The sequence below is a fragment of the Cimex lectularius genome, unplaced genomic scaffold (assembly GCF_000648675.2).
Source record: "Cimex lectularius strain Harlan isolate CLEC.00 unplaced genomic scaffold, Clec_2.1 scaffold167, whole genome shotgun sequence".
Taxonomy (NCBI): Eukaryota; Metazoa; Arthropoda; class Insecta; order Hemiptera; family Cimicidae; genus Cimex; species Cimex lectularius.
Window position 1 is genome coordinate 451,959 of NW_019392811.1, and position 24,434 is coordinate 476,392.

At 34.2% G+C, this 24,434-nt stretch overlaps 1 protein-coding gene across 1 annotated transcript in view; it reads left to right on the plus strand.

The window, feature by feature from the left end:
* Window positions 1-236: 236 nt before the first annotated feature.
* LOC106672419 (potassium channel subfamily K member 12-like) overlaps window positions 237-24,434 on the plus strand; it is a 29,733-nt gene continuing 5,535 nt past the window's right edge. The window contains exon 1 of the mRNA XM_014403827.2: window positions 237-510. Coding sequence (XP_014259313.2) covers window positions 246-510 — 265 coding nt within the window. The 5' untranslated portion in view covers window positions 237-245. The remainder of the gene's footprint in view (window positions 511-24,434) is intronic.

Below are 24,434 nucleotides of genomic sequence, written 5' to 3' on the forward strand. Positions count from 1 at the left end.
GGTGTTGAACCGGAGAAGGTAAGAGGGATTAAGGGTCGAGGGGAGGCGGCTTAATGAAATACGTGTCAGGGCAGGACAGGTATTATTCAGACGAAGGACTTTACATATTTTTCGGTCGGAAATTCTCCAAGGATAATTAATAAGGGTATGAGAGGGAGACGTCTATCCCCACCAAATTGTCAGAAGGGGCGGCATACGCGGGTGGGGGGCGGAGAAGAACAGTGCCGCCTCCGAGCTGTGATGTGATGGTTTGGCGGTGGCTCGGCGAGGAGAACGCTCGCCTCCTCCTACTCGCCGGTCTTCTTCTCGCTTATATGTCAGCTGGAGCGTTGCTCTTCCAATTCCTCGAAGAAGAACCTGAACCGGTCCTTGCCACATACCTCAAGCTCATACCGAACATCACTGAAGAACAAGCGGATTTACTACACAGTTTGATTTCAAACACGACCAGACCGAAATGGGACTACGCCGGGAGTTTTCACTTTGCCGCAACAATTGTCTCCACAATTGGTAATTATTTTGAGTTTTTTCAACTTATAAGAAAAAATTAAACAGAATGAGAAGAACCTTAGATAGACGTCGAGGATGATATAGATAGATTAGTAACTAGCAGTACTGAAAAACACCTGCCCGAATGTGCTGTCTTACTGATATACTTTACCATTTTTCTGTAACTTACATTATGTTAAAAACAAAATATTTTAACAAGGCCAAAATATTTTCAAATATAGTGCATTCATTAATTCAACAAGAAAGTAGCCACATGTTCATAAAACACGATGTTACAAGTAAAATCAGTCTTAGGTAAACCATTGTTACAGGTTCTTAACTCAATGTTCCCTCATGCATTCAACAAATCGTTTCTAAGGATTTAACAAAAGTCTTAATCGATAAACAATTCGTTGTATCTGTCTTATTAAACATAACGTTCGGTTTTTTTATAAGAGTGCTTAGTTAAAAGTTTGAATACCTAACTTCCTTCCTGTTCAGGAGCTTATTGCAGAACTTCCCTTCCAGTTCAAGCCGTTCGAAAGAAAAACGACAAGTCTCCTGTGCGTGGAAATATTAAAAATTTGCCGTGTTGTGTAAAACATCAAGATCTTTATCAGTGATGGGCCCAGGCCATGATTGATGCCATTCATTTCCTAATAATCTCCCATTCAGACAGATATTGAAAATGGGGTGGCATTTCCTACTTTATAAGCTTTTTTTTAATTTTTGAGCCCGCTGGCTTACATTATTCTTCTTCCGATGTTCCGACTAGAAATTCATTAAAAAGGTGGTAAAGCCTTTATGAAAATTTTTCATATCAGTCCTTCCCATTGGAAAATATTAAAACCTAAAATCTCAAACTGAATATTTCATACAAATTGACCAACCATTTAAAATATCTTTCTTGTAATAATAATAAATGCATATTAATAATATTCACAATAGAAAACATTGTTTTGTGTTACAAAGTATTACAAATACAAACTACATGAACGTTGTCCTTCTGTAAGAGTGTTGACTCAAATGTGTTTAAAAACAATTTAAAAACAAAAAGGATATATAAAGTTCCAAACTAAAAGTTGAATTTTTTAATTAAATTTTTTCTGTAATTACATGGTTGTAACACGTAAGCAATTAAATTTTTTCTAGTTGGTACATTCCAATAATAAATTCTTCCCATTCTAATTTTTATTTTTTGCAACACCTTTTTTACGGTATTATTTTAAGATTGCGCATAGTGTTATGAAGTGGTATGTTTTCAGTAGCTCCCATATTGCACACTTCTGCTGACCCTGAGGTCTACCCACTGTGTAATTAAGTTGCATTAATTTAAACCTGATCTTAAATAATGCAGCCATAAAATACCACCTATTTTTATTATTCATGTATTTATGTTCGCCAAGTTGAATTTAATATTTTATATATAAAATGGAATTTGGCTGCACTTCTAGCATTATATAAATTTCCCATAAAACTTAGTTTTTCTAAAACTTTTTCTATTAAAGAATTTTCATAATTACGTTCTTTTTCATAGACACGGTCCACGCTAAATCGAATTGGCAGCATAACTCATATATTTCATTCAACCTGTCGATTTTTCTAGTTATAATACAATCTGCTAAGTTTTTTATGAGGAGATCGTGACTTTTTCGATTTATTTACATAGCTAATGTGAAGCCAGACGGTTTAAAAAAGAAAGGGAGTCGGCCTTATTGAAAACAATCTAAGTAATTGGATATACAACTGGGAAGGAGGAACAGTTTTTCTTTAAAATTCTTTTGTAATTTCTCTAATTCAGAGTGTTCCCTGCAGCCCCCTAGCACATAACAGTTTTGTTCACAGAATCAAACACATTATATTTTCTATTTAAAGAAACACGATTATTCTTTATGAGAGTATTTCAGATTGAACCTATGCTTATTTTACATACAGTCAACTTTGCATAGAAATGAAATTCGTACGAGATCAGAAAAGTCAAAGTAAGTCCCAAATACTTGTACCGCGACACTCTATTTATTTTTTCCCAAAAACCACCTTTCATTGTGTGCTTATCGCTCCTTTTTTTAAACACCTTTATTTTTGACTGTTTTTTAATAGCTAGGGGTCACAGCTGACAATAAACGTGTAGTTGATTAATTATATTTTATAGTGTACGCGGCTCGCTTGCTAAGAGGACGATGTTATCAGCGTACATCAAGCAGCTCATTGATGTTTCCTACCTAAACTAGTGTAAATCATTTAAATCTTTCTTATGTTCAAATTATTATATTTAAGAAATCATTCTTGATTGATCAGATTTTGTATATGAATTATCGTTTTCATTAACCACTAGTTTTCTTTAAATTTTCAAATTTCCTTGGATATTATCTGTTACGTTAAATAAAGTTGTGCAGGGATGAGATTTACGCGTGTGGAGTGTAAATGCAGAGGTAAATCGTATTTGTACAGGTCACTGAGTCGGTAAAGGATTATTGAGTTTGAACCGCTTTCCTCAAAAGGTGCTTCTTTACTTTTAAGGACGCATGAGGTGATATGAGCCGTTGAAGTTACCGTCATTACGGGTCAATTAGACCTCAGAGAGGATGGGGTTTAATCTTAAATCATTGACGTTCTACTGAAATTTGAATTAGATTTTGAATGAACGACATGGATCATATGGCTACACATTAAAATGAAAAATATCGCGTTTCGAAAATACCAAAGTTTTGAACATTTTAACACTACGAATGTACATAGAAAACACAATATAGAAAGAAACAATAAAATCAGACAGGTAGCCACACACTCAATTTATTTATAAATCTTAAAGAAACCATAAAAAATTGATCACATTCTTGAAACGAATTATTTTTATGGCAGACAAGACTAACCTTATCTTTATACCAAAAACACCCTCACAATTGTACATTTTTCCCAAATCAATTTTATGCACGTATGCCGAAAATTTTGGCAAGAAAATTTTCCTAAAGTTATTTGTGTTTATTTGGCAAGAATGTGAAGTTTGTGAATGGGTTGATTTTTCTTAACTTAAAACCTTTTATTTTTATGATCTACATATTGCTACAATTCCTTAACTTCGACTATTTTAACTCATCTACTTAACGATTTAAAAATTTATTATCAAATCAGTTTAGAACATTTAGAAAAAGTGCACATTATGAAAATCTGATTGTTTAGAACATGCAAAAACCTGAAAGAGTCTTAATTCACGATGAAGAAAAGGCAAAAAAGAACGAAAATGGAGGAACATAGTCAAAAGAAAGTTAGATTACATGTATGGGTATGAGAAAGGAGAAAAGCTCGTAAAACGCTGGAGGGTTCTAAAACAGAAGTTAATACCCTTATGAAATTCAAAACGAGTTAAAAAAACAACAAATTTTTGAGGAAAAAGAAGTAAAATTAATATAAACATGACCAAACTGTTGATATTCCTCCTACTTACTACTTTAAGCTTTAAAAGCTAATTTCAATAATTAAAAAAAAATTTTTACAGTGTTCGGAATGTTTATTTGAAAACGAGATAGAGTGAGTGAGAGAGATAGAGTGAGCGAGAGAGAGAGAGAGAGAGAGAGAGAGAGAGAGAGAGAGAGAAAGAGAGAGAGAAAGATAGATGTTACAAAAATAAAACATTGAAGGGAGAGTGAGTGAGAGAGGGAAAGAGAAGGAAAGAGAACGAGAGGGAGAGAGAGGGAAAGAGAACGAGAGGGAGAGAGAGAGAAAGAGTGAGAGAGAGAGAAAGATAGATAGAGAAAGATAGATAGAGAAAGATAGATAGATAGATAGATAGATAGATAGATAGATAGATAGATAGATAGATAGATAGATAGAGAGAGTGAGTGAGAGGGAGAGAGAGAGTGAGAGAGAGAGAGAGAAAAAGGTCGAGAGAGCTAGAAAAAAATGAGGAAGCAGTGAGAATGAATGAGTGGGAGTGGGAGATAGAGGGAGAGAGAGAAATAGAAAGCTAGATAAAATTAAACAGAGACTTGAATACAACGCAGATAGAGAAAGGTACAAAAAAAAAGAAAGAAAAGGCTCCACCTAACAAACGGGATACGTAAATAGATATATAAATTTCACATACATGTATTTATAATAAATTAATTTTGGTAAGAATTTGCTTAGTAAAAGTTATATGCACACAATGTATTTTAAAATGTTCGGTTTTCTAGGAATAGCGTAAAATTATCCATTTATCACTCTTAATCCGTTTCTTTCATAAACTTAATAAGTACGAAGCTCTCTCCTTCACGCACGCACCGCCCACACAACACGAACATAGCTTGTTGTAATCAAAAATATTGTTAATAGAATAGATAAAACGTAATATACACAATATAATAAAAAATTGTGTTTAAAAGATTTTCGATAAAAAAATCAACATTATTGCTCTTATAATTTTTTAATAAAAAGATATTTTTTGTAAAGAATCACAAAAAATTATCCAGTTATATGTCTAAATATTAAAACGAGTTACATATTTTTGTTTGTTTTTAAACTATTCTAATACAAAGATTGCTTTTAAAATATTGTTGCTAGTATTGTAAGACTTACCAAAATAATAACCCTCATCACGTCCTTTTATTACTTATTATAGAAATTATCGTTCATGGTCCTCATGAACGTCAGTTTTAGATCGTGATAAAATTCCCAGAGCTTTTATTGCGCTGGACATAGAGCGCGTGGAATGCCTTCTTGAAAAATTCCTCTTACGTGACCGTGAACTCTGTCGATCCATATCACCGATCCCCATCAGAATTTTCCCTTTTATAACCCAATTACTGTATGAGAACCTGTTAGAAGAGAATTCTAATAAATTTTGTATCAGTACGAGTTGGTTTCATAAACATATCTACGTTAAGCCCTGTTGAGATAAGAGTATTATCAGTCGAGTACAGGGATCTAGTTGGAGGGTAGTTAACAAGAGTAACCTAACAGGCCGCTCTATAGAGACTAACCACCGATTAGTATCCAGAAACTCATCTCAACTTTACAACACCGACCTCGTCGCATGTTACGTTTCATCACATGCAAGATTAATTCTAATCCAAATCCATTTTGTTACGACGGATTAAATTTGGTTTATAGCGAGGTCAAAGTGCTTTTACAGTTAAAATGGGGCTGTTTGTTTGTGTTTTTTCCTCGGGGAAGTGAGACCGTTGTTTTATAAAGACTCAGCTGACGGACAAAACACGGCGGCTTTATGGGGTTGTTGAGGCATAAAACAAGTTAAACTGTAATTTTTCATTTTGCTTTCCATTGAAATCCGACCTCAGAATTCTTTTACCGACTCTTTAACACATTTTAGTATAACAGTAAAGCCAAAATATTTTTCTACTTTAGTGTCTGAAACTTACATTCAAAATCTTAAGATTTTGATTTTTTTAAGATTAAGACTTTATGCAGGAAAAAACTCGATTAATTGCCAACCGAAGGGCTTCATGATTGTAGACCTACAGCTTGATCGTTAAAGTCTGTCCTCGCTGGTTTTGTGTTTTAGAAGTGTTTAAAAATAAACTATGGTGAATAAAATACTACCAGAAGAATTGAAACGGACAGACGTACCAGAAATGAAAAACAAGCCGTAACAAGCGAACCCGAAGTATTGAAGTCGCTTCATATTGGTATCCTTCCAAAAAATATGTCTTGAGAATGTCAAAAAAATGTCAATCAGGAAGGGAGAACGACGACAGTTGACGATGACAAGATGGTAAGAATAGATATCGAACTGGATATTTATATGAGCATGATCTAAATATTCAAATCTCTTCAAATTTGTTTGCTTTATCTATCTCCTTTATTTTTTATTTATATATCCCTATTCTCTTATAATTCACCTGTATCTCTTTTTCTACCATTCTGTATCTGTCATGCTTAAAAGCACTCTCTGTATATTTTTGTTCACTCTTTCTTTCTCTACTTTATATAACTATAAATCTATGCATCGATTATATTATTTCTAACTTTTCCTTTCAATTTGTCTGCTGTTTTTTTATCTGTGAGCTTCTAAGTTCTCTGTTCGTGATTTCTAGATCTTTCTGTTCACGTTTTCTTGCTATTTCTCATCTCTCCTTATCTCTCTCTCTCTCTCTCTCTCTCTCTCACACACACACACACACACACACACACACACACACACACATTCGCATTCGATCGCTATTTCCATTTCTCTCTCTCTCTCTCTTCCTTTCTCTCTCTGCCTCTGTCATATTCACTTACTCTTTCTCTCTCCATTCAGTCTTGCTATCTTTTCGGCTACTCTTTCTTTATCCAATCTACCAAATTATCAAAGTATACAATACATTATTCCTAGTTGTCTCTTTCTTTTTTTAGGGATTTCTCTATGAGTTTTGCTTTTAAGGTCTCTTTGTATCTTTCGTTTCTTGCTCTTTTCATATTTCTGTCGCTTTTTCTCTTCCACCCTCTCTCTCACTTTCTTACTCTCTCTGCTTTCTCTCTCTCTCTCTCTCTCTCTCTCTCTCTCTCTCTCTCTCTCTTTTATTATAATCTTTTTGGGTATTTATGTATCCATTTTATAATTTATAGTATTCTCATTCTTTTTTTCTATCACGTTTTAAGATCTCTCTTTTTCATTTTTCTAGCGTTCTCTTTCTTTCACTCTCTCTCTTTTATCTCCTATTTTGCCTTTATTTTTCTATTTATCTCTTTTTCTATCTCTTTAACAATTCCTTTTCCAATTATTGTATCTTCAATTATCTTTTCCACAAGTTGAGGATAAAACTTTGTACTATTTCGTCAAATAAGCAATTTTGTTTTATACTATGTATGAACCACCTAATGATGGAATAGGATCAAATTTAAAAATTACTTTTACATACATTACATCTGAATGCTTATCTTGAAAATGTATGTAGGTTTGGCAACGATTTTCCAGACTACTTCAAATAATGCCATATCATTTCTGGCAAAATTTAGAGGTTATATCAAGAACATGCATTACAGTTTTTTATATTATCATGTAAATTATGTACAAAGATTGTTCCGTGAATTGTAAGAGTTTACAATATTTTTTTTACAATACAATTAATAAAAATTTGTTAATGACTAGAGTTGAATTGTGGAGGCCGGACTCATTACTATCGGTACCGAAAGAATCCCGAATCAGAAGTGCAATGAAATAATTTTTATTCAGCCTAGCGATCTCGTGGATTTCGAGGAGATTAATCTCAGGAAGGGACTCTTATCCAAAGGATGACCGAACCGGTGGCATTATTCAATTTCTGACAGATTAACGACATCAAGCCATCCGACACACTAATCACCGACCACTCGAGATGCTATCTCCTTGGTGACGTTTACATACACATATGCAACATCAATTTTACAACATGTGGTTTCAGAAAAATTATAACACAAAATGATAGGCTAACATTTCATTAGGGCTACGCGCAGTATTTTTGTTCAAATCATGGCCCGTTCAAAATCCTAACAATAAACTATTCATGGTAATAGAACTATATTATTTCCAAGACCTACTGCTCTAAGGCAATCTCCGATAAATTAGTTTCAAGCTGATTATTTTATTTTGTCTTAAGATAACAATTTTGATCTCTCTTACGCCAATTTGTAATATATTTATATGTTATGCCGTACAATTTATTTATTTCATATAAATATAAATAAACATCGGAGAAAAATTTCTATTTAAACTCAATCAATCACCATTTATTTTATATAACTGGTAATAAAGGTTATGAAAAGGGTGATATAACAGAAGCAATTCATTTTTTGCCATGCTTTTGGTGATTATATCAGCATCTGTACAAACTTTTATCACACCTAACGAGAATTTAAGTGTAATCAACTATATTTTCATAGTCTCACTCCCTACAAACATTCAGCACAGCTGTGCTCTCTCTCTCTCTCTCTCTCTCTCTCTCTCTCTCTCATTCTCTCTCTCTATTTGTCTGTGGGTTTGAAGGGTGTGAGTAGGTGTCTCTTGAACATTCAATTATTTACTTGATTTACGTTGTCCTGGTTTTGTGAAAACTCTCAGCCTATTTCTTTTCCCCGCGTACCATTCCGGGATTCAGGGATTTTCGTCTTTGTCGAGTTGGCATCCTCACAAAGCCCGCATAGGCCAGAAACGATTGTACATAATACGGGCGTTGAAAGATCAAGATTGCGAATTGTTTTTAAACTATTACAATTTCATATTCTTATGCATTTACCTCTCTCGGAAAAATGTTAAATTGTTAAAAAAAGTTCTAAAAAAGTTAATAAAATAAATCAGTTCATCTGGCTTTCGGTTGTTGTATATTTCAAAAATGAACCTAGGCTTAAAAATTATTCCAAAATCGGGTGCATCGTGCTAGTAAAACAGGAAACGATTAACACGAATTATACCTTGTTGCACACCAGAGTGAGAGTGACTGAATAACAGACGGATACAGAAACAGGCTGACAAAGAGACTGAGAAGGAAAAAGGAGACGTGCACAAACAAATAAATATTAAAAAAACCTGCGTGAGAGAGAGAGAGAGAGAGAGAGAGAGAGAGTGAGAGAGAGAGTGAGGACTTTTGTATTGTTTTTTCAATAATAACTATTATTGAATTATTGTTGTATAACTGGTATATAATATTGACTCGCATAATTATTAGTCTGGTATATGTAGGTTGTATTTGAGGTAAAATAAACGTCGTTTTCAAACTAGATCGTGTCCTGTTATACGTTGTTATAGAGGTTGAGCTTGAGGGGCTATCAACAGCTATGTCATTTCAGCCCCCTAATCTAAACCCATATCCCGTATCCACTCTGACTCACTCTTAATACATTTTTTCTTATTTATATACAATTCACACAGTTAGGGGTGTTGAGGACTTGATATTCTTCCATCGGCCTTTACACCTATTATATAACTTAATTGAGGGTCGATTGTGTACTCAATATTTCGCAATTGGCCATCTCACTCACTAGACATTCTTGCCAATAAATACATTCACATGCTTAGACCACAAAACCATCAGTACTAAATACAATAAAACATATATTTTTGCTACTATAAATACTCGCAGATGGGCTCAAGTAAAATTCTCATTTTGCACCCTTAAAATACTTAGGACACATTGAGCAACCTTTCTCTACTTTACCGGATTGCTAACGAATAAATAAATACATGTTTCTTATTTCTACATTGTTTTTTCATTTCTTAAAAAATTAATTTATACATTTTTTAAAATATTTGGTGAGAGAGAGAAAGTTAGTGTGTGTGTTTAATTATTTTCCTTTTTGATACCAAAAATGCTATTATTACAAATATCATGAAAACTGATAGCTTTAAAATATTGACCTATTGTGATGTATGATTACTGGGTGAAAGTGAGCTGCTCCAGCATCAATCATGGCCTTTTCTAGTGCATTCATTGTTTGAATTGGTTTTGACCAAAACAAAATGAATATTAATACTTCTCATTTTCACACGTGTTTCTTTAAATAATTAAGTTAGTTGCCCTAAAAGAATCCCCTAAGAAGTAACCCCACATACCTACCTATCCTGGAAGTTATGAGTTAATTCTGTTCATTATTATTTGGAGATCGTGAGATGCGGTCTGGTGTGACGTGGTTTAGAAAAACATTTTCTTTATTTTGCCAACGTTTTGATCTTTATTGAGATCATCTTGAGGGCTCAAGGTGTTTGTTTTTTGTGTAGATGTATCATTATTGTGTGTCGTGTTGAGAGTGCTTAACTATTTATTATGCAAGCCTTTTAAACGTTTGTAAAATCTGTATCTCGGCACGTCTTGATTATAATCCTGAAACGTTAAAAAAATCTTATTTTACCAATTAATTCAAACAAGTGAAATTTTTATAAAACAAACGATAACTCGGGAAAGTCTCTTTTAGCACTTTACTTCGATTAAAGAAAGGTTAGCGTGAGAATCTTCTGTTTCTCACTTACTTTAATGCAACTGTCACTGCTCTTTGCCACGTGAAGTTCGTGAATCGTGAACAGCTGGACTCCAAACTGGCAGCATTGGACAGAAAAGGTTTCGCTATAAAAATTTTTTCGTTATAAGTGTGCCAAAATACAAACGGAAACGATCTTTTTACTTCAAACTACAACCTGAGTGGCCGGTATAAAGGAAACGTTAGGAATTGTTTCTGAAAACCGATTCCATTTGCGAGCACTCAGAGCTCACCAGGGGTCCCGAAGGGCTAAAAGGTGAATTCTTAGAAGGTGGTTAAAACGGATTTCTCACCCAACAATTAAACCCTGCTTAATATAAATCCGTCCTTAAATGTCCAATTTCAGTCATAGTGCCTTCCATTTTCTTTTGATTGACATGTTTGAAAGACATGTGCCAGGTTAAGATTTTTTTTATTGTACATATAGTCGTAAAATTCCTTTACCACTCTTCTACCAGACGTGAGAGATCGTTAGCACTGATAGTCACTTCAGGGCTGAGGATCTTATCTGGGCCTTTGTTGGGGGCGTTGTCGTTCTAATATTAAAGTCAATACTGGGATTTTTTCCTCGTTTGATCCGGCCGGTTAACGTTTGTCGTTATACAATTATATAAATTTCGTCCTATTTATTTATAAGTTCATAAGTTTTGGTATTTCATTAAACTTTAAAAAACTGACGTAGAAAAAACTTGGCGAATAGGTGGGTACGATTATTTTTTGACAAATGGACAAGGACTCAACTAAACAATTTATTTTTTGGTGCTTCAATCGTACTAGTATCTTTCCTTGACTTTATATCCCTGTTGTCGTGTTATCTGACCATGATCTGTGTCTTTGGATATCATATGGTTTAAAAAGTAGCACCCACAAATGGGACTTAAAAGTTCCATTGTGTACTTCTAAAGCGATATGCTGCATGTAAAGAATGAAATATTATCTTTCTTTGCCTTGGCAATATCCGCGATGTCGTGTTATCTGGCTATGATTTATTTGGTCATTATATGTTTTAAAAGGTAGTACTTTTTTATTAATTATGGGCCATGAAAATTTCATCCCAACTTCTATCAATATGTGGCGTTTAAATTGAATGAATCAGTATCCTCCTCACCCTGCTTATAACCCTGACGTTTTGTTAATAGGATAGTCTTATTCCATCAATTTTTTCAAGAGAAGCACATTTACCCGTACCTGGGCTTTCAAAGCTGTAACCACACCTCCTATCAATATGTTGTGTTTAAACAGAATTGATCAGTATCTCGCTTCACCCTACTTATAACTCTGATGTGTTTTCTCACTATGTCTTATTCAATCAATATGACATGTGTGGTGATTAGTGACCGTTAGTTGATGATTATTCAGAAATAGTGAGTCCAGACCGCATCTCACGATTTCTGAATAATAGGACATGTTTTAACACAGATCACATTTTATGGCCCTTCAAAGTTCATCCAAAGCTATTATCATTATGTTGTGTTTAAATCAGGACCTTGCCTCGCCCGGCTTATAACTCTTCATTAATAGGGTATGACATTATTCAATCAATGTAATTTTTTTTAAAGCAGCACAGTTTACCCCTAATTGGGATTACAAAGCAAATATGCTAATAGTTTTAACATTTAGTAGAATTAATCTGTATCTCGGCACGTCCTGATTATGGCCCTAACAATATGAAGTAATGATGAAAAGAGATCGACCAGCGATATTCAACGATATATTTGGTAGGATCGGGGTCCAAAGGGTGTTCTGGTATTGAAACTACGCAAAAATTTTAAACCTTCTGATCTAAATTTAAAAACAAGCAAGTCTCTATTAAGAGTATTTTAATAATTAATCGCTAACATCAAAGTGTTAAAATCCAAACAGATAATTCTCGTACTACACTTTCTATAACCCACAAAAGCTCAAACAAAAATATATGATGTTTATTTAGCTTTTAGTGTTTTATTTCACCTACCTCAAGGCTAGCTTCTCTGTCAGTGTTTAAAACTGTTTTTTTTTCTTATCAACCTGTGTATGTTAATATAATAAATGTTTTTTCACTCTTTTTTGTCATTTCTTATACGTAGAACAATGTTTTCCATAAATAAATAGATAAATAAATAAATGGCACTTATTACAAACACACACTTATTATCACAGACAAAATCAACGTAAACAAAAAGACGTTTTTTTTTATGTTGATTTTGTCTGTGAAAATAGTTTGTAATAAGTGCCATTTATTTATCTATTTATTTATTGAAAACATTGTTCTGAGGAAGGTGAAATAAAACACCGACAGGTTGGCGTAGTTTCCACACCAGAACATTCTTTGGACCATATCCCCGATCCTACCAAATATAATATGAACTAACCCACCAACAACTTCATTGCGGGCTCTTTTTGTAACTTTAGTAACTTTATAACTGTCTTTATATTAACAATTAAAGTTTATGACTATCATGAGTGTTGTTTTTGTTGTAATTCTGTTGTGATTCTGTACTGACAATCCTATTTTAAAAGGATAGTTTCAATGAAAAAAAATTAAATATATACTTTCCTTGTTGCTTTTTAGATCTAAGAATTTTATATTAATTGGGCTGGTATCTGAGCAGTATATTTAGTATAGGATGTAACGTAAGTTCATTCGAGAAAATTCAACAGAAAACTGGGACATTATATAGGGTGTGTTACAAGAATAGAAGACATAGTGCAGATATTATCTAATGGATTTTACAATTAAAATTTTAAACCTTCTGATCTAAATTTAAAAACAAGCAAGTCTCTATTAAGAGTATTTTAATTAATCGGTAACATAAAAGTGTTAAAATTCAAACAGATAATGCTCGTACTACACTTTTTATAAACAACAAAAGCTCAGACAAAACTATATTATTGATATTATTAATCATCTACAAAGATAGATCTACGAAAATAATCTGTTCCCTGTTGATAAACAAAGGGCGGGCAAGCAATTGTGTTTTCCCGGAACAAATATCGCTTTACAAACCCAGGCACTATAACGCCTTTGGAAATGGTTCAAAATAAATTCTACTCCAGGGATCTTTTTGTAATATATTCTGAGTTTTTATTTTTATTCTGTAATTTTGATTTTTTTCTGTAGGAACGTTTTACCGGGATCAACACCGGTCGATATCCACTTTTCATAACGGATACAGATTATGAGGTACAAAAGATGTTGACATTTTCTCCTGGGGCTTATTTTCCCATTGAACCAGAGGGGTGACAAAAAGAAATTGACAAAAGGTTGGCATCGGTGAAGCTTTTAGAAATTTGAGAAATTAATGTTCGCTCTGCTTCGAGAGTTTCTTCGCAGCGGAGGTGACAATTAAAATAAATCTGTAGTGATCCTTTCCACTGAGTGACGAATTCAGAACGAAGGAATAATGGATAACTGACAAATCTTGTTATTGTTGAATATATAAGGTTGGAAATCTTTACTTGTCTGTTGTTATAATTTAAATAAAAACTCTTTTAAATCTACGGTTTTTTTAAATTAAAAACACCAATTATTTATTTTAAGCCATATATTTCAATTGCTATGTATTTCCGGCCACGTCCCTGGTCTACCTTCAAAGCAGTTAATTGAGCTAAAAATACTCTTAGCTCTTAAAACTCTAAACTAACTAAGAGTTCTTTTAGCTAAATTACCAGCTTTGAAGGCTGGAAGCTCTGTCTAAAAGGTATGAGCGAGATAGATGGATTAATAATATTCTCTCTTGTTTGTGAACAGCGGGATGAAACTTGACGTCCTGCCTCTGAAATGTAAAAACACGGTAAGATTCTGCAGTCTAGAACGTCCGGATTGTGCCAAAATAAGATCCTTCTATTATCCACCTACTGGCACATGTACAAATTGAACATGTCAGAAACCCAAGTTTTGGATGAGGGATGACCGTAAAAAGTTAACTGTATTCGACCAACGCGGCACGGCAATGACAAAACAACATGCCGCACCGTTAACCCTCCTTGTTTTCCTATCCCAGACTTTTTGACTGCTTGTCCTTAACGTGTCGAGTTTGGCTTGTAAAAGAGTCCAATGGCCTGATCAATTTCCAAGCAAAAACGGTTTGATGAATGGCCTCTAGGGATTGTTATTACAACAGTGATTGAAGAATAATAGCGTTTGCTTGTATTAATGATTCAGCAATGGGACAGTGCAAAGATTTCGTCTACTTTTTACAAATGATGAATCAGTGAAACATCAACGGCTCTTGTTTAGGTGGTCGTAAAAAGGATTTACCATGGGCGTTATTAGGAAAAAGCAATAAAATACTTATAAAGTAATTAGTACGAAAACTATTAATTGATTCAAAATTGAATTTATTTGTGCAAGAATTTATCAGATTATCATTTCGAAAAACAAAATAAAATGTAAAATACTGCAGTATTTCACGATGCCAGAGCAAACGGAAGTCGGATAAACAACTGGGCGACGATCTGGCGCCCTGGCCAAATCCTTTCACTGCCCTCCATTTAAAGGCTACGATTCTTAAACTATTTGGAACCTTTTCCCCTGTGCGGCATCCTCATTAATCAGGATAATTCCTATTATTCAAGACAAATCAACGTAATGATGAATGTTTATTACTTACAAGATAATATACAATTATAACGTTTTATACTTGGAAATATTTTTATAAAATTTGACAAAGTATTACTGAACAATTCTTTTATCTATCACAAAATAAACAGGGATTTTCAGGTCCTAAATGATTTTCTTTTATATAACAAGGGACAACGTCCATGATCCTTAACACTTTACTTTTTGGGATTGGGGCTATGCAAGCACAACACATTTAACTCTAAAAAACTCATAAATATAACAATCAACAACAGATCACAGTGACTGGAACGAATGAAAAAACTAGGGTTAAACCACCAAAGGCACCGACCAACAAACAAAACGCCAGCACACACGCCCACCAGCTATGACATTATAAAAGAGACTTGACTTAATTGAATCACCCTGACACACTTAGAATAATGATCGGTATGGCACTTTATCAGGGAAGAAATCCTGTGTCTTAACGTTTGTTGAATGGTAAAATAGGTTTACGTGGTATTCGATAATCATTGAGATTTGGCATAGTTACACGAATGGACCAGTATTTCTCATTTTACAATTTTTCCCTTGAAATCCACTTGAATATTATTATTAATTTTAAAGTTTTCCATTCATGTTTTCCTCCTCACAAATATTTCCCCCATTGGATAGCACTTCTCCAAGGCGGAAGCGTACGTTAAACCCGCAGCGTATTTCTGTCTTGATGGTACTGTATAACTCGAACGCCGTAAAGACTAAAGCCCGGGTTTAGTTGTGCCGAGTGTAACAACAACCGACAATATCAAAAAGTCTATATTTATTTACTTTTTAATAAAAAAGAAAAATTAAAATATATTTAAAGCATATAGAAATTTAAAAAATGATAACTAACAAATCGATATTTATTATTCAACAATATCCGTATTTTACTAAATGGTAGTTAGTTATTCTTATTTATTCGGCTAAGATATAAAACATAAATATTTAATGGATATTTCTATTGAAGAAATTGTATAAAATCAAAAACTGAAACAATATGCAGTAATATTGACAATTTATTGCACTAAATTTGAATTGTAGAAGCAGGGGTACCGAAAGGAAGTATCTTAGGAACAATCGTCTACACATTATACGCCACAAACATTCCTACCTTTTTTGAAACTATCCCTATCACCTACGCGGATGATACCATGATACTTGATTCTCACAAAGATCTTATCATCTCATCCGGAATGCTGCAAACCCATGAGCAGCGGTTGAAGCGGTGGAAAATGACAATAAAAAAACAAAAATGTGAACATGACACTTTCTAGAGATGGGAACACGATTCTTTCACTGAGTGAAAGGAAATAGACCTTTTCCGTATCACACCGCTCCTCCTCACCAAATTTATCTTAAGCGTTCCATGAGAAAACTTTGCCGGGTTTTTTGAATTTCCGTTTCCCAGCGCCAGGTCCAATCGTAAATGTTGTTTGTCAGAATTACGGGGTTATATGAAAGAAATTACGCACTGATCCACCTTTCTCGTTTTTTATTGTTGCCAATAATAAATTTCAATGAAAAAATAAAAGAAGAAGGTCGAACAATTCGTCATTTTGTTCACACAACCATTAACAAACCTGTAAATTCATTACCTTTTTGTAATAAAAACAAAAATTCAAAATATTTATATAAACAAATAAAAATGCATAACTATAAGATGGAAATATTTTTTTATAAAAATAATAAACGAAAGTCGATTAAAAAATTAAATTGTGATAAAAATATTAACGTTTTACAAATCTAAATACGATGTTTGGTATTGATATTTCTAATAAAGTAATTAGTCTTATCCAAACATTTCAACCCGTACATAATGATGTACATCCATTTTACATATCCAATAATAATAGTATTTTATTTAGCAATATTTGCTGTTTCCGTGTTATTTTACTTCCAGGCTACTAAATAAAATATCGATATTTTATATTTAAAAATGCAATGAAGACCATTTTTTATAGGAAAGAAGCGGAATAAGGTTTCGTTAATTTTTAATACTTTAGGTTTTCAAAGGTTTATTGAACGAGGCTTACTGTCCTTTTGACCTCTTCGCATTTCATTCCCCAATCACAGTTGGGTCCTCTCAACACGACACACAATAATGACACATCTACACAGAAACAAACACTTTGAGCCTGGAAGATGATCTCAGTAAAGATCGAAACGTTGACACGATAAAGAAAATGTTTTTCTAAACACCAGACCGCATCTCATGATCTCCAAATAATCATTAACTAACGGTCACTAAACACCACACATTTTATTTTTTGTTATAATATCAATTTTTGTGTATATAAATGAAGTAATTTCTTGTAAAGTAACACGGTGTTGGAACAATTTTAAGACGAAATAAAATAAAAAAAACAATATTTCTTTTATCTCGCAAAATCTGTAAGATGAGTAGTCTCGTTTGTTGTTATGAAAATATTACATTACCAAGGCAATATAAAAACAAAGACGGGTTTCTTCAAAAGGAACAGCCAAAAATACGAGAGTTTCCCTACAAAAAAGTCTCAATCTTAACATGTACATATTGACAATCCACTTGAACAAATTGAAAGAGTAATCGAAATGCTTTTAGACCCGCTTCAGTGCATGATCTAAAGAGGATTTTGTTTTCAGTGCAACCACTTTTAAGATTTTTCCATGGCACAAGCATTGATAGCATGCATTTCAACCGTCCTTTACTAATGTTTGATTGATCGTGTTTTGGGCTTACTTACAATATACTTGATCGGATTCAATTGTATTTAATTTTCTCTTGATTTTTTCTATTGTGATTGATATTGCAGAGATTGTTTCCGGGATTATATAGTCAGTCGTAAAAATTAATGTTAGAAGGATTCGGCCTCTTTACGAACTTCCGCACCACGACCAATACTGGCCTATTGTGCAACAGAAATTGGCTATTTGTTTGCAATTTGTATAATTGTTGGTAAAAAACGAGCTTGACCTTTTTCTGTAGGGTCGTATTCTAGAAATGCCATGAGCTATACATGTCATAAAGTCATCTAGGAGTCACAAAAAAAAGACCTATAGTTTTCAGTCAATCTGAGTATTTGCATTATCAATTTTACTTTAACATGTAAAGCCAATAGCGAATTTGGATTCGCGCGATCGTCTTTGACGTGCTTTTGAATGGAGGGGTCAGGTATATTCCTAATTAGTTATATTTATTTATTATTTTTATGTTACCTCATCCAGTGTCAATAGTGAGACAACTTAACATAAGACTTGGACAACTATGAGAAGTTCTAGGAACGAAATCTGTCTTGACACTAAAGTAACCTTATAAGACTTTACTGCATTTTATGGATTTTGGACATACAGAGTGGAACTGTCAAGCCATCCAACATCCGGTGCATCAATCCTTCCAACCACAAGTATTCAGGCAAATCGTCATCCTTACTTTTTTATTTATTTTTTAGATAAACGTTCTTCAACTGTCGCATTCAATTTACTACAATCCAATCAATGCTTCTTCTTCTTTTTATTTTACTTGTACCAGAATCCATTTCTTGCATTGCTATAAAATTCTACTTCCTTTCTATTTACTCTTTTCTCATAGATTTTTTCTACGTCAGCAAACAAGTACAAAATGCAGAATTTGATGATTGTCAGTTGATATCACTTACCTCAACGCAGTTTACTACTTCCAAAGAAGTCGGCCCGAAATTCCGGTAGTTTCGCAAGAGAAAACCTTATCTCCTTGATTTAATAGCCTTTGTTTTTTTTGTTTTTTTACCATCTCCAGTCATTAGTGTATTCAATACGCTTCAGCCAATGATGTGCTGTTGACTCACTTTATTTAGTTCAAAATTAAATCTGGATGCACTACAATCCATTACTTACAAGAAGCAACTTATCTTGCCATAAGTTCCTGCTTCTTCACAATTACACGCGGGGAAATTAGAGTGGCTTACTCTTGATTTAAGAAGTCATACTTCTCTTAGCATAAATGTGTCTAGTTCGTTATAAATTGTTTTCATGGGTTGCAGTTGGTTTTCGCCCAAGTTGATCGTACGTTTCTATTAAAAACTAGGTATATAATTTGTAAATGTTGATAGATATTTGCGGCTTGGCCTAAAACTAGTTTAAAATATTCTAATCGCCTTGCAAAAAAATGGGCACGGACGGGTCAGAGATTATTCCTGAAATGGAAAAAATTTGCGATATTTCTCGATATATTTTCCGGTCCTCCACTTGACCCATAAACTCTAGTAGACCATAACTGTGGAAAGGACTCGTATCGTGCTGAGGCGTGGCAATAACAGTGTCACAAGTTAAAACGACAAACACCCATTTCGACGGTGAGAAGCCAGCAGACTCTCAAATAATAATCCACTTCAGAAAGGAATCCCTGAAAATTGTCCATCTTCAGTAATCTTATTTAAATATATTTCCGACTAATAGAAGGAATCGACAACGTGGTATCAGTTAAACATTGATATTATAAGGGGCGGCTTATCACACTCGTGATAAAGGTCTCGGGCTTGAGATATCTTGGAGGATTACCTGGTAATAAGCAGGATGATAACTCGGGTAGTACGTGATTGTTGGGAGAAGATAGGGGTTCGAAAACGTCTTCGAATATCGAGGTCGTCGTGGATCATTGGAAACTTTTGTCTAGCAATCTTAAAAGGATCTTTTAGCGACTTCTGCCCCTTATGTGCGTCTTAGGGTAATCCAAGTCAGCCATTGTCGATAAATAGCCCATGGTGGAGGGACGTGATCACCTTCTGTGTGAGATTCGGCGAGAAGAGCTTTCATGAAGTGAAGAGGAGGGCTTATCTACCGGCTGAATATGATGGTTTTGTATTGGATTTTCCCTACATTTAACTTGGGCGTATGAAGGAGGACTTTATCAAAGTTGGCCATGTCAACGTCAAAGGGGACAAGGATAGTTGAAAATCTCTAAACCGCACTGGAACAAGACGTCTATCATGATAATCTACTTTTTACTATTCTTGTTCTTTTTTTCAAAACGTAAAATAAACATAATAGGATTCAGAAATATCTAAATGTGTCCACACAAAACGTTTAGGCTGAAATAAGCAATTTTTGTATCCCCATGTCTCCCTCTCTCTCTCTCTCTCTCTCTTTTTTTTTTTTTTTTTTCAAACGATTAACAACCTGAAAATTTAGGGTTGTTTCTTAAACAATTTTATTGTTATATTAAATTTTTATTAATAATGTACAACTCTTTTTATTTAGGTACCTAGTTCATTAATGAAATTTGTTCTTCTGTTATTAAATAATAATAAATAATAACGTAATAATAAGTGGTTCAAAAGTAAATGTAGATTAGGACAGACAGGCCAGTTTTCAATAGTTCTATTTAAGTTAATTTAATAGATCATAAATTATTTTCCGCGTACATAATAATTCTATCGTTTCCTTGCAAAGAGAACAACACGGTGCGAAAATATAATCCGGATTAATTTGTATAATAAACTGTTTCCATGCATTTAATATCACGATAAAATGAATATTTTTTTATAGTGGGAAAAATAACAACAAATTGTTTATTTGAACTTTCCGTTATTGTTTTGCTGCCCAAAGACAGCTTATCTTGATTATGTGATAAGTACTTTTTTTTCTTCCCAAGGGAAAGGCTGTAAATAAGGAGATTTATTGGATATAAATCAAGTCTTAAATCTGGTGAAAATGTTAAGACATTATCGGCCGAAGGGGAAGCTTTAAGTCATGAAAAAACCAAGACGAAAAGATTCTTCCGAAAATAAATAATCGCTTTCTCAATATTTCAAGCTATCAAAAGAGGAATCCTCTAATTGAGATTCAGGCTATGCCGGCGTTAAATTAAAATTAATTTAAACTTATTATTTATACTGAGGTTAATTTGACCAATGCAAACAAAATATAATGTAATTAAATTAACTGTTATTTATTTCTAAATAAATTTTACCTTTCATTGTTTTAATAAGAAACCGATCAAAGGTATACACAAAATATCAATGACACAGTAACACTTTTTTTACTATCTAAAGAAATGTTAAATAACATGTTAAATAACATAATAAACAGTAATAATAAAAAAAATGGCTCTGGGGGCGCCGGTGGCCGCAACGGTTAAGACATGACGTTTATCACTGAAAAGTAAAGGTCCCGGGTTCGGATGCACGGCCGCTGGTTTCGAACCCGACATACAAATGGGCTTTTTTTCAAGAACCCGAGAGTTCATATTTAGTGAAAGTACGCTCGTAAAAACAAGTAATAAAAAAGACTATTACTCCCCTGACCGTCGAGTGGTTCTAATGATATACTCCTTTGCGTGAGTTAAAACCGGAAGGACCATAACCACCTTTTTCATTTCGCCTAATCCTTCTTTTTTGGATTTTGGTATGCAAGGTTGTGTCTCAAAGAAAATTATAAACTCCGTCTCAAAACGTGGAGCGTATTCGAAAATCCGTTGACGACCATGGTAATTGCCCTCAACTTACAGGTAGCGTTCAGTACAGATTGGCGTATTCCCCAACAAAGATTTAGAAGTTTTCGCTTTTTTTTGACGAGTTAACTTAACAAAGTCTTGGGAGATACCAAAGTTTTTAATGTATATCTATGTTATCCATAGTGGGACTTGCTTGCTCTTTCTCTCTTCCGTAGAGATTTCAGACTTTCAGGGACAAATCTTTTACTCTCTCTCTCTCTCTCTCTCTCTCTCTCTCTCTCTCTCTCTCTCTCCCTCTCTTTCTCACTGCTCCGTGTGTAAATAACGGGTCTAGGTCTACATTGAGACGATACAGGTCCAACTCACTGCCATCCACTCCGCTCAAGACCTCTCCTGCTACGTTATTAGTTCGTGCACCTGCAGATAGCTGAGTTTCATTGCTAAAACCGTCTGGAAAAGGTTTTTGTCCATCTGTGTGACAGACTTAAATCCTGTACGTACATACATGCAAACCTTGCCAAGTTGAGCCTCGTAGTCCACTGGCAATTCCAGCTTTTGGTATTTACAGTAAATTGCCGGCAGACTCGAGAATCACCCACCCCAGGTATTATTATTGTTAATATTATTACATTTTTTATTTGTGTTTGAGTCGGCCGTATAATCGATAGAACCTAATATCGTAAATAATAGAATTGTGCTGTTTTGTTTTAGATGTGAATTCAAACCAACAAATTTACATACACACGTACGCATGTTGGCGAGTTTAAACAAGTTACATTCTTACCTTATATGAGAAAAATTTGTACAGTTTAGATTAAACCAAAGAGAAAACATCTCAGCAAGGTAAACAAAGTCTCCGCATTATAATAAGTTAGTTCTGTAAGCATTATATTCGTGGATCGTTTGCTACAAGATTGCGTTAAGCATGCGTTACAATACATTTACAGATCATTAAGCCGAACATCCGGCGGTTATATATCATTCACGCCGTCCACTAGAGTTTTCCCCCTTATTCAGTAAAAGAAAGAAAAACAAGTTTGGAATATGGGAATGATCTGGGTAACCATCTCTCGCGGTTTAGCTCGTTAGGTCGAGAGCTCTAAAAATGCAAATTTAATGGGGCCTGTTCATCGCCCCATCCTGTTTATCCGGGATTATTCATTCACTAAAATTTCATTAATTTACCGTCGGTGAAAATCTTTTTTAAAAACTTTGATAATAATTGACACGTGGGGCTTAGCACGCTAATTTCTACTGGTAAAATATTTCACAGAACCTTGCATACTAAACGGCACATATCGTCACTAAACTCATAATCTATGAAATACTACTAACGATCTTGATTTACTTCAAGGAAACAAAAAGTTCATTCAAAAATACATAGTAAGTACATCACTTAGTAGTGCATAAAGGTGACATCTTTCAACAAGGATAACGATACCACTTCAAAAGATGATAGTATGATAACGCGATGTCTGGGTATAAGTAGGGTGAGGAAATGACGATTGGTGAGCTAAACTGATAGCCAAACCGTGAGAAACTAGGCAAGGCGGAAATTCGATAGCTCCAACGAAACCAAAGCCCAAGCTCTCTTTCTAAATTCGGTACTTTGTATATCCACTATGATAATAGTTCTATTTTGTTTTTGACTAAGAATAATAATCATAAAACTAATGATAAAAGAAATCAAATAGTATAAAAGCAAATAATCATGGAAATAAAAATACATATACAATAATACAAAACAAAAATACAATCATGCCAAAGAGGTGGTACCAAATCTTTATTCAATGTACACTGCATACATTTCTATCAATTTCGACAGAGTATTCCTCACAAAATGTGATTCTTTCAGAAAACCTAAATCCAGTTGTGGCTTTTGGAAACCTCCAGGACCATCTCTCCTCTTTGTACTCAACAAAACCATATCTTAGGAAATAACCTTCACTTGGGGGCGTCGGTGGTCGCAACGGTTTAGGCGTTGACACGGCGCTCATCACTGTAAGGTAAAGGCCCCGGTTGGAATGCAGGGCAGCTGGATTCGAACCAGACATACTTACAATGGGCTTTTTTTAAAAACACCGGCACCCTGAAGGTTGATATGACCTCTGCTGTTGCGAACCCTCGTTTAAAAAAAAACTTCTCTTTTAGCAGTATCACCTCCCTCCCAATGTACCATAAATCTGTTCCTCTATCAATCATTACTTATTCCATCTTGGAATAAACTGTTGGGTTCATCCAAGCGTCCTAAGCTTCAAAGAATTAAGCCACTCCAGACTAAAATCCTTCGAAATGTTGGCCAAGCTCCCTACTTTGTCTATCTAACCTTATTATCTACACAGACCTCCAAATCCCAGTTCATTCATAAAGACAAACATAGTTGCTTGTAGCGGTCTAACGGTTTCGTAACAAAATATAAAACCAGGAATGGCAGAAAGTAGTATTGAATGGCAATAAATCAAAGACAGACTAATATATTCTCGAAATTCAAATCTGCCCAAGAAGAATTGTAAGTCCCTTAAACTTTAGCTTGTTATTAATTGTTGTTCAATAAAGTTTCTGAATTTTTACTGATTATAATAGAGATAGAGAATATGTATGAAATATTCTGAAGTCACTACGGCTAAACTTTTGTTAACTAATTGTAAAAAAAAACATTCACGCTCTCTTTGAAAAAAAAATCGATCGTGCGTTATACAGACTCTCAGCGATCTCATTGCATTGCAATTGCATGATCCGTTCCGTGTTAACGTCGTAAGTATTAACTTACGATTCGCTCTCTTTGTGCTGTCCCACACGAGGGTAAACATATCGTCGATTTCATTGGCGTACGTGAGTAGACTACGCATAACTGGTCAGGCAATACGTTGAAAGTTCTTTTTAAATATTGCTGCGCTTCGCCTCTGGGAGTGTATTTGACGAAGTACAAATAGCCCGACACACTGAGACAATAAACAGTAACGGTCCTTTTTATTTGTTTCATTCAGCTCCAGTAATCGCGTTTGTCTTCAGAGACCCTGAAGTAAG